The sequence below is a fragment of the Apodemus sylvaticus genome, chromosome 4 (assembly GCF_947179515.1).
Source record: "Apodemus sylvaticus chromosome 4, mApoSyl1.1, whole genome shotgun sequence".
NCBI lineage: Eukaryota > Metazoa > Chordata > Mammalia > Rodentia > Muridae > Apodemus > Apodemus sylvaticus.
In genome coordinates this window covers 72,099,792-72,111,477 of record NC_067475.1, presented here as the reverse complement: position 1 = coordinate 72,111,477, position 11,686 = coordinate 72,099,792, and the positions used below count along the sequence as shown (strand labels likewise).

Genomic DNA, 11,686 nt, shown 5'->3' with positions numbered 1-11,686 from the left:
GGCAGACACACAAGTTGTTGAGGAGCTGTTGATTAGGTCTTGATCTGACATCTGAACTAAATTGTGCTTTCACTACACAGTAGCCTGGTCTCTCCGGGAACACCCATTCCTTAAGGCAGTCATTACCCATAGAGATCAGGATGAAGAACCAGGAATGCTGGGTTCATGAACGAGCATTTTTACTGAGAGTATTCGTCTGTTCTTAGTATACATAAAATTTTACTCTAAGATATGAGCTATGTGTGCAGTCTGCTCTTTAGAGACCTCACTGTTTCCTGGGTTTCATGCATTGCACTAAGTGCTCCAGGACCAGCTACCCTACACCTACACCTTTACTGGGGTGGAGTTTCTCATCCCACTGTTCCTTCTGCATTCCCAACACTGTCATCTCTGACAGGCTGCTGACCTCATCTCAGGCACTCCCAGGTGACATTAAATGATGACATCCCAACACATAGGACAGCAAAATACTGATACCTGTGAACTCTTGCCTAAACCTGATTACTCCTCAGGTGTTCATCTGTGACATTGTCACTTGATGCAGTGATTTATTTCCCTGTCTGTCTGTCCCGTTACACAGTATATTATCCACCCAGAACTGTGCCATATGCATTTGTGGTTAGATGTGTTTATCAACTCATGGGTTAAATGCCTACCACAGTTATCTAGTCTGTAATATCAGTTGATTTCTGTTTAAATAAGTAACACTACATGAATTTACATGTCATCCTTGCAGAGGGCTATGCTAATCATCTCTGTACCATTCCAATTTTAGCATATGTGTTGCCAAAATCAAGCATTATTTTTAAATAACTAAGAAAATCAGGGCACAACACTTTAAGAATACCAGCTTCTCTTGCAGATGATCCAGGTATGGTTTCCAGCATACACATGATGTATCACAGTCATCAATAGATGCAGGTCTAGAGGATTTGACATCCTCTTTTTGCTTCCATATACACTGAACACAAGTGGTAAACAGAAAGACATATATACAAGTAAAACTTCAATACACATAAAAAATTAAAGCAAATAATCAAGAAAAAAATAGTTTTAAAAGAAAAAAAAGAGTGTAAAAAGGAAAGAAGCCCTCAGTGAGGTTAAGAAGCAACAACTTGGAAGACTTTAGGAAACTTCTCAGGGAACTTATGTTTCTCCTTTCACTTCTTCCACTAGCCCTTGGGCCTATGAACAAGAAACACAAGAACTGATAAGGTCTGTGGCCTTCGTCTCTGACTCCCGAATCTTTCCCCAAGATGTTCATGTAGATACTCTGAGTGCTAAGCCTCAGTCACTAAGGCATCCTAGTGGCAGCTCCAGGCAAAAGTTCTTGGGACTCTGGGTATTCCAAAAATGTGAGGAGTTGGAGGAGCTGGAGGAAGATTTTTAGGGGAGAAGAGCAGAAGTAGTGAGGATAGAAAGCAGCCAACTCCTGACTGGCAGCAGATTAATACCAAGGGAGAATTTGTCTATGAACTAGAGTACAATACACCAAGGAAATTCCATTCTCCAACTCTGGTTATTTCTTTTCCTTTCATGTGATTTGTTGGGGGAGGGGGAAGGAAACGGAAAAGTATCCTTACTTCAGATATGGGCACCAATATCAGATGATTCGCCCAGCGTTCAGCCTTACAAACTAATATTTATTGGGCTTAAAGGGCAACTGGATCATCGCCATATCCAACTAACATAGGTGATGACTCATGAAAGCTGTATCCCTGAAATTTCTTGTGGAACTTTCAGGCAGCTCCAATGGCTGTAAAATCCCATTCCCAGCAATCATTACTACAGATGTAAATCTTGTGGAGGGGTTTTGTGAATCCTATATGTATCAAGAGTTTCTAGGGCCTTGTGAGTTATTTATTTTCTGGGTTTTGAGCCTAAAAATCAAACGATAAAATAATACGTGAACATGATGCTGGGAGGTTCCCAGTTTTGTTGTTCAGTTTAATTTGGTTTGTTTCTTTGTTTCTTTGATTCCCTACATGCCCAGCTTGCACCTTACATGCATGGTGATTTAATCTGTTTCTGAGAATCATTGCAAATCAGCAAAAGGTACAAATAACAGGAGCCCAGCTATAGGGGGGAAGCCACAGAAGAATGATTAGATTTCAGTCCCTCACAGACATTCATGAAAACTGAGAAGTGATGGGAGATTTAGAGAAAAGGTTCTTTCCAATGTTGTTTTCTAAATATCTACACATCTTTTTTAGCACAAAACTGAAGAATAATGCCAATAAAGAGGGATTCCAGAAAGAAATCTGGAAAATATTGCACAATCTGAGGGGATTCTAGCCAGCCGAAGTACGCTAAACATGATTGAAACATTGCACTTTCCCTTTGTCATGCTAAAACTCAATAGATTACATTTTTGAAATTAGCCACCATTCACTTAGTTGGCCACTTCATATTCCTAAGTCTCACTACCATGGACTAACCCTAACCCAACCCTAACCCTAACCCTAACCCTAACCCTAACTCTAACCCTAAATCAAAGTTGGAATACCAACAACCCAAAACCTTCCAGTTAAACTGTTCAGTCAAAATTAACTACCTCATCCTAACACTGGGTTTCTCCTTTTACCTTTATAAACTTCCATTTGCCTATGGACCACATCTCTCTCCTTTGTATCCAGAGGCAGTCCTTTGTCACTAGACTCCAGCCCCTGCCCAGGAAAAAAATATCCCTTCACCCTTTCTCTTGTCCTATTTTCTCTTATCTATCACCCGTTTTGTCTCATATTCTATCTCCTTTGTCCTGAGAACTTGGTCTTGAACAATACCAGTCCCTACAACTACTATATTGAAAAGGAGGAAACTATCAGACAAACAACCTAACATCATTAAGACACTGAAGAAAGAAAAGTAAACAAAGCTCAAGAATTAAAGAAAAATAGCAAAAGTGGTGTTCTATATTATCTAGAAAAGTGGAAAGTTATGTATAGCACTAATGTTAACTACTAGGACATACAAAGAATATTAAAACAATAGGAATAACTCTACAAAGCAAGATGATGAAAGTATTATCCAGGTAACTTCATCTCCACATTGATAAGCTTCTTAGGAACAACTTTTTAAACCTTTTGAACTTTTATTTTATATTCACAGGTATTTGGCCTACATGTATGTCTCTTCACCACTTACATGCTTAGTGCCCACAAAGGCCAAAAGAGGGTGGCATATACCATGAAACAAGATTTATAGGCTGTTGAAAGCAACCATGTAGGTGCTAGGAATAAAAACCCAGGTCTTCTCAAAGAGCAGCCAGACCTCTTAACCACTGAACCAGCTCTCTAGCTCTCCTTTTAAGAAGAATTTTTAATAAATGACTTATTAGAGTTTTAAAAATAAACGAAGTGGAAAAGATCAGAAGAAGAGGCTCTTGTTCTTGAATCACTTCAATTACATAGTGTCTTGTGGGGCAACAGGGAATTGGGAATTCAGGTGATTGTGGGTGTGGATTCTCTTCTGACAGTAATAGAAGTGCTGCAAAATTAGAAATTATAATTGTATTCTTTGAATATCTTAAGTCTACCAAACTTCACACCTTATAAAGGTGGGTTTTCTGACATGTAATAGAGTCATGGTTTGTATTGTCCATCTCTCCTCCAGGTTTGTCTAAGTATGACTCAAATCAGTGTCATTACAGTAACAAGAAAACACTGAATTGGCAATTAGTTCTGCCCAGTTGGGAAGAAGGAGTCACCCCTGACTTAGAAGTTAAGTGATCTGAACAGGAGGTAAGCCTGAAAGGCTGCATGCCTGTATCATAGCACCTATGGGCATTATTAAGTCCAGAACGCCTCACTGAGCCATCCTTCCTGACTAGTAGTCATCTTCTGTGGATAACAGGATGCCCATTCTCCCTGATATGGTACTTGTGCCATTTGGAACCCTGCACAAATGCAGTCCTTATATGTTTTGCTTTCCAGGGCAGAATAGTTTCTTCTACAGGATAAAAGACTCAGTGGGCAAGTAGGGATAAAGCATCTGAAAATACAACAGAAGGTGGCTTACATTTCATGTGCAGATTCTTTGATGATAGTTTCTGAATACTTTGATGTGAAGTTTGCCAAAACACGACCGAAATTACTTTTCAAGTGTGGTTCTCAATAACTTAAGATTCTACCCACCTAATTAAAAATGGTACCTGTCTTTCTTCTGAAGAATTACAAAATAGGTGAAATCAGTGTTTCACATCTGCCCATCATCTGAGGCTCCTGTTTTTTTGCAGCACAATTGAGAGAATGGTGAGCCCCAGCTCTAGACAGTAAAGTCCTTATTCTCTTGCTCTTTGTCCCATATAAGCTCCCTTTGGCTCCCAGATGTACTCAAAGTGCAATCCATGCTGCTTGGCTCAAGAGGCATGCTCTGACAAATATGTTAAACTTAAAATACAGAGAGAAGCATGGCATATGTGAGAGGAAGTTCCAGTAAGAAGGAGATGTAAAATATGTAGAAAGGTGGAGGCCTTCTAGAAAATGGGGATCACTCAAGATGGTCACATAAAGAAAGCTGGGGTCTTACTTAGCTCTTTCAGGCTTCTGAAACACATGGAATCACAACAGCAAAGAAATATTTTTCACAACATTCTTATAACCCAAATGTTCTCCTAATGTTTACTCTTCTACTAACATAAAATTAGGGATTAGGATTTCCACACGAGTTTGAGGGAAGGCAAATATTCATTCTACCACAGGAGCACAAGGTAAACACTAAGCCTGTGGAAGAAACCCAGAATTCCCTGAAGGTAGCTGCTAATGAGAATATGCCCTTCTTCTAATGGTGCATTTCCCAAGTCCTGGCACCATCAGCAAATCAAGGGAATGAGAAGCCACGTATTGCCCATTCCACATCCATCCACAGCATTGCCAGTAGTAGGCTAGGTAGATTCCTATTACTCTTCATTGTGAGCACCTTCTCCTGGCAGGATAAGGTTTATGGGCATCAAACAATGCTAGTAAAATGGAGATTGAGAGAGAAACAATGGGTGGGAGTCCCTCACTCTCCAAAATGGCCATTGGGAGAGAAATGGTGGATGGGGTCTCCACCATTCTTCAGTCTCCAATTAGCACACTGAGCTGCTCTTTCCTTTAATAAGGATACATATTGCTGCACATGTCTCTGAAGACAAAGCTAATGATGTTAGTGGCAAAAAAGAGGACTTCTAATGGGAGACAGAGAGAGAGAAAAAAATAGAAAGACAGAGAGAGAGACAGAGAGAGACAGAGAGAGAGGGGAGGATATCCTATTAAAATATATTTTATTCTCTAATGACAAACAGTCACTTAGTCTCTGATTGTCACAGAAGAATAAGAAAATGTAAAAATATTACATATAAGGCTTCTCACATATAATCCGCTACATTTTATGAAGGGTTACAACCAGTCATAAACAATCCAGGAACACTTGTCTCTGTTTTAAAATATAAACATGTTACATAAATTAAAATATAATTTAAATGAATTATTAAATTTTGATCATGTTCTTATTTTGTTTTATTTTTATTTGTTTTGTATGGGAGTGGCTGCATGTATGCCTATGTGCCACATATGTGTTTTGTGCCCATGGAAGTCAGAGTAGCTGGAATTGCAAACAGTTGTGAATATCCATCCGTGTGGTTGTGGGGACCAAACCTAGGTTATCAGCAAGAGCTACAAGCGCTCTTAACTGATGAGCTATCACTCTGGCACTATTGGTTGGGGCTTTGATAGCTATCTTTTCTCAATAAAATTGTAGGAAACAAATGGTAAACTAAAGAAAAGCTTGCAAGATGATTTAACTAGATTAGTTTCATACATTATAAATTATATTGAGTTGTTCTCATCAGACAACCATCAACTCAGCAAAAAATCCCTCTTCACCAGAAACCCTAGGATGAGATTTCTGAGTTCCATGAGTTCTTCCTAGGAGTTTTTATCATCTACAACTACACCTTGAATCTACTTTGACAGTTTTTACCTACTCTTCTCATCGTCAGAGTTCAAGAGTATAGTCATTGGCTACAACCTGCTATGAAAGGATACTCTGGACTACATATAAGGGGAAAACAAAATTCATACTAAAGACCATGTACTGAAGCTTGATGACATAGCACACAGGAGGATTATACCATTTGCCAGGAGATAAATGACTCTGTATTTACATCTGTGTGTATTGATATTTTCACCTCTTTCCTAATATATTGTAATATATCCAAGAATTAAAAATACAACTGGAACCTAAGTTATAGCTTACCAGCAAAGACACAGGCACAGAACTTATGCTTAAAAATATAAACAGAGTAAATATGGTAAAGGTGGCAGGAGAGCCTCACCTCTACCCCTTACTAGGCAGGTCTGAATGAGAAATCAACCAGAGAAACATCACATTTTCCAGGTTCCCTACTGGTGGTAATTGTTGTAGGAAAGATGATGAATGAATGGTCCTGGCTCTGTCAACTCCCTATTGTGAAAGCAGCAGCATGCTTGGACTGTGCATCACACACCTGCCATGGATAAAAGGGCTGCTGCCCTGGACCATTCACCACAGCCTCTTCAGCACAGCCTTCTTCTCCTGCCTGTGCTCTATTTGGTGAGTACCTAACTAGGGACAGGAACTCAGCTAAGACCATTTGTAGAGATGGTAAGCTGGATGAGACTGGACTGAAAGGGCCTCAGCTGAGACCATGTGGAGATTAGAAACTGGGATTGGGATTAAAGAAACAGAAGTATCTAGAAGAGAATGTAGGAATTAGACCTGCCAGAGGCCAAGAGACAGGGAGGAGAACACAGACAGGAGCCTCTGTGGGTACATCAGGACCTGTGATAAACCAGAGTCCTGGTTCTCAGCATTGCCTTCACTCTGCACCAGTCCAGAGGTTTCTCCAAGAGTCATTTTCTCATTACCGGTATTTGCTACAGTCCATTAGAGAGCTAATTAGAAGTATCACATCCCCTCCTGCAAAGAGGGAAAATGTAAGACAATGCCTTGCAGGTCATGAAGATCAGTTATCCTAAGCCTTTGTAAAGCTCACTGTTTTGAGTGCACTTACTGGAGATGCAGAATGATCTATCTGATAGTTTTAAGAATGCTATATTCAAATGGATGTGTGCTTCTGTTGTCTCTGTTTATTTCATAGAGACCTTGATTTTGAAAGCAGATAGGTCATGGAAGACATGGGTTTGATAAACTAAGTCAGTAGACATTCACCAGAAGCTTCTCCCTATAATGTTTCTATTATATACTTCTAGGTCAAGCTCCTGCCGAGATGTCCTGCCAGCAGAGCCAGAAGCAATGCCAACCTCCTCCCAAGTGCCCCTCCCCAAAATGCTCCCCAAAGTGTCCCCCAAAGAGCACAGCACAGTGTCTGCCTGCAGCCTCTTCCTGCTGTGCTACAAGCTCTGGGGGCTGCAGTGTCCCCAGCTCTGAGGGAGGCTGCTGCCTGAGCCACCACAGGCGCAGGTCCCACAGATGCAGGCGCAGGAGCTCCAGTTCCTGTGACCGTGGCAGTGGTCAGCAGTCTGGGGGCTCAGGCTGTGGCCACAGCTCTGGGGGCTGCTGCTAACCTGGAGCATGATACTGGGATAAGAGACTCTAAAGGAAACAAGCATCCCTGGCATCAAGGAAAGCCCAGCTAGTCTCGTCTTGCCTGATCCTACAGAACCTTCTCTGCTTGTGTGATGTTCACAGCCCTTGTTCCCACCCTTCCTATGGAATGTCAGTGCCCAACCCTGATTCTGAACAAGAATAAAGTTTCTATTCCTATCACACTGGTGTGTCACTGTCATTGTTCTCTGTCCCTCCACAGGTGGCAGGTACATGCCCCTCCCCTCTAATTCCCAATTCCAGCACTACAAGCATCTTAAGCATAAAAACGCCATATCTCTATACCAGGAAAAGTTTAGAGGTCTATCAGGAAAGTTAATGCTCACTTGGGTTTAAGCATAGGGGAGGAAATGGACAGGACTGGGGTCTCTAACAAGGAATGCTACGTCCTATGACATGTGGAGTATATATTCATCTCACTAGTAGAAATAGATCAAGAACAAGGCCTGGTAGAAAATAAGGGCAGCAAAAGAAGATACAACATGAAAATGGAAAGGAAAGTAGGGAGGTGAAAGGGAGGAAAAGAGCAGGTTTCAGGGAGAGGAGGAAAGAAAATGATATTTTGTTAGGTTTTTTTTATAATTAAACATAAACCTTTGTATTCTAATACAAATTTTTAATTAAAATAATTTTGTGCTTTTGATGTTCACATTTTGTGGGTAGAAGCCAGGGATGGGCCTAAGCATCCTACAAGTCACAGGTTAGCCCCTAAAGCAAGGAATATCCATCCATTCTAAGACACCAATAACACAAAGACTGAAAATTTCCAAATCAGTAAAAATGTAAAGAACGATGGTATAGGAAGTACAGACAAAACAAAATTCTAGCAGAGAGGTCAGGAGAGGAAATTAAGTTAAAGCAGAGTAAGTCAAGAGGACTCACAGAACTGATGACTTAGAAAATGAGAAGGTGACAGGTATAAATAGCAGGCAGAACAAGGAGGAGGGCAACAGAGAAATGCTGGTCAGATTATGGATTTATTTAACTGTCTAATCAATAGTTCCCTAGAGCTTTTCATGTGAGAAACTCCTATGAGATAAAGACTCAATTTTGTAAGTAACCTGTGAAGTCATTTCACTGAAAGGTCATACATTTTACAGTGGAGAAACTGCTTTGTCCCAGGACCGAGAATGCACAGCTTATAAATCCCTGCACTTGGCCACTTGGCACTTGACCCTCCCTTGAGATTTTTTTCAAGAGCTCTGCTGAAACGATGACATTGTATTTAACCTCTGTCAAGTTGATTTTTCTGCTTATCTTTAAATTTTTATATTCAGAGCTGGTATCCTAATATATGACACGAATCCCTCTTTAATAATCCGGCTCTGACATTTGGAACATAGAATGTTGGATCCTTCACTTGTCTCATCCACCTGCCAGACTCTAAAATTATTACTGTGAAAGAACAATCCACCAAACCCAGGAAACTATAGAGCATTTTCTAACTTAATAGCCAAGGCTGGAAAATATCTGATTATTTCCATTCTAAGATTCAAGAACTTAGAGATTTTTTTTAATCTTTATAATTTAATGAAAAAATAGTTCCCAAAAAATGGCATGAGCCAGGTCCTTTTGGGACCCACTCTCTTTAACAGCCCAACTCCCTAAAGTGGGACCTTCAGATGTTATGATTAAATATATGACCAACATGCTCATGACTCACTACTGGAAAAAATGTTGGGTTTCCCTTCATTCTGGGCCAGAATGTTGTCAAGTCATTGATAATATATGACCCAAAACAGTTCGAATGATCAGTTGAGCTTGTAGCTGCAGCCATGTATATATTGTCTTGCTGTGTGGTCAAGAACCATGAACCCAGAACCAGTGAACATCCAGGAGCTCAAGAAAGTGGAAAAGAAAACCACTGTGTTGATTAGGGGTTGTAATTCATGTTCCATGTGTCTCCTTAAGGATCAGAAGAAAATGTATCTTTAGTGTTAAGAGGAAAATTTAACAAAGCTAATTTAAATGCACCTTGAATGGTGTGACTACATTATGTCAACAGCACTGTCAGGTGTACACAAATCACTGCTACATTTATTTGTTATTAATCAGCTGATTTCCTTTCTGTATCCCAACCCAAATGAATTAGTTCTTTCTGTGACCTGTGTCTGAAGCTTGGAGAAATACAAAAATGTAGATTTGCAAGTTGTTTAGGAGATGATGATTAGGTCTTTACCTGACATCTGAACTACTTTGTACTTTCATGACATAGTAGCCTTGTCATACCTTAAGACATTCATCACCAAAGAGATCATGATTCAGAGCCAAAAATACTGGGTTCCTGAGTGAGCATTTTTATTGGTAGTATCATTCCACTCTTACTATACATAAAATTTTACTCTAAGATATGAGCTCTATGTGGACTGTCCACTCTCTAGGGACCGCTCTGATTCCTGGGTTTCATTCATTACACTCAGTGCACCAGAACCAGCTACCCTCTCTCGGCCTGGGTGTGGTGGAGTTCCTCATCACACTGTTCCTTCTGCATTCCCAACACTATCATCTCTGACAGGCCACTGACCTCATATCAGGTATTCCCAAGTGACACTGAATGACAACATCCCAGCATGTGAGGCAACACAAAAACTTATACCTGTGAACTCTTGCCTACATATGATTACTCCTCACGTGTTCAGTTGTGAGCTTGTCACTCACAGTGACTAGATTACCTGTCTGTCCTGTTTCACAGCAAGTTATCAAATTAGAACTGTGCTGTAGGAGACCTGCGCCACTTCCTGATACTCTCTAGAGAACCGACAGGAGCAGTGTATTAGGTAAGCATCACCGCCCAACACAGAATGTCACAGAGCCCCTCTGCTCAGGGACTCACTACCCAGCAACCTCCAGTTTGCCTATCCTTTTCCACCCCTTCTACCCCTCCCTTCTCCCTTGTCACCACCATTTGCTGCCTGGTGTGGGAGACCTGCACCACATTTGGCACAGAGATCACCACTTCCTGATACTCTCTGGAGAACCTACAGGAGCAGGGTATTAGTTAGCCTATCCCCTTCCACCTCTTCTACTACTCCCTCCTCGCCTGTCACCGTCCCTTGCTGGTGGGTATGGGAGGCCTGGGCACAGAGAGGATACCACTTCCTGATACTCTCTAAAGAACCTACAGGAGCAGGTTATTAGAGAATCTACAGGAGCAGGGCATTCGAGAATTGGCAGGAGCAGGGCATTCGACACTTGCCAAGTCTGCCACAGGGGAGACCTCATCACCTGATCCTTCCTGGAGAATCAGCTGTTTGCAGAGCATTGGACAGAAGGAGAATCCCAGCAGTACAGAAACACAGGCCTGCAGGATAGAGAAGATAGTGTCAGCAAGGCCAGCTAACACCAGAGATAATGAGATGGCCAAAGGCAAACACAAGATTATTACCACCAGAAAGCAAGGCAACATGGCACCATCAGAACCCAACTCTCCAACAACAGCAAATCCTGCATACTCCATCACATCAGAAAAGCAAGAACCAGATTTGAAATCATATCTCATATCACTGATGGAGGACTTCAAGAAGGACATAAATAACTCCCTTAAAGAAATACAAGAGAACATGGGTCAACAGGTAGAAACACAAAAATCCCTTAAAGAAAAACAAGAGAATATGGATCAAAGTTAGAGGCCCTTAAAGAGGAAACACAAAAATCTCTTAAAGAAATATGGAAGAATATGGGTCAACAGGTTGAAGCCCTTAAAGAGGCAATACAAAAATCACATAGGGAATTATGGGAGAACATGGGTCAACATGCAGAAACCCAAAAAGAGGAATCACAAAAATCCCTAAAAGAAATACAGGAGAACATGGATCAACAGGTAGAAGCCCTTAAAGAGGTAACACAAAAATTCCTTAAAGAATTTCAGGAAAAAAACAAACAAACAAATGAAGGAACTGAACAAAAATATGCAGATTCTAAACCTGGAAATAGAATCAACAAAGAAATCACAAAGTGAGACATCTCTGAAAATAGAAAACCTTGGAAAGAATTCAGGAGATATAGATGCAAGCAACAACAACAGAATACAAGAGAGAGAAGAATCTCGAATACTGAAGATTGCATAGAAATCATTGACTCAACAGTCAAAGAAAATGCA

The 11,686-nt window shown here is 40.7% G+C and overlaps 1 protein-coding gene and 1 non-coding gene across 2 annotated transcripts; one reads left to right on the top strand and one right to left on the bottom strand.

Annotated features, from left to right (window-relative positions):
- Nucleotides 1-693: 693 nt before the first annotated feature.
- LOC127683834 (U6 spliceosomal RNA) lies at nt 694-796 on the bottom strand. The gene has a single exon (XR_007977634.1). It is a non-coding gene; the product is annotated as a U6 spliceosomal RNA (small nuclear RNA).
- A 6,453-nt stretch (nt 797-7,249) lies between these two features.
- On the top strand, nt 7,250-7,546 carry LOC127682264 (late cornified envelope protein 3D-like). The gene has a single exon (XM_052178639.1). The coding sequence runs from the start codon at nt 7,250-7,252 to the stop codon at nt 7,544-7,546; it is 297 nt and encodes a 98-aa protein (XP_052034599.1).
- Nucleotides 7,547-11,686: the final 4,140 nt, after the last annotated feature.

Bases quoted from the DNA above. Each gene is read 5' to 3' on its own strand.
- LOC127682264 (XM_052178639.1), top strand. From the start codon at position 7,250: ATGTCCTGCCAGCAGAGCCAGAAGCAATGCCAACCTCCTCCCAAGTGC.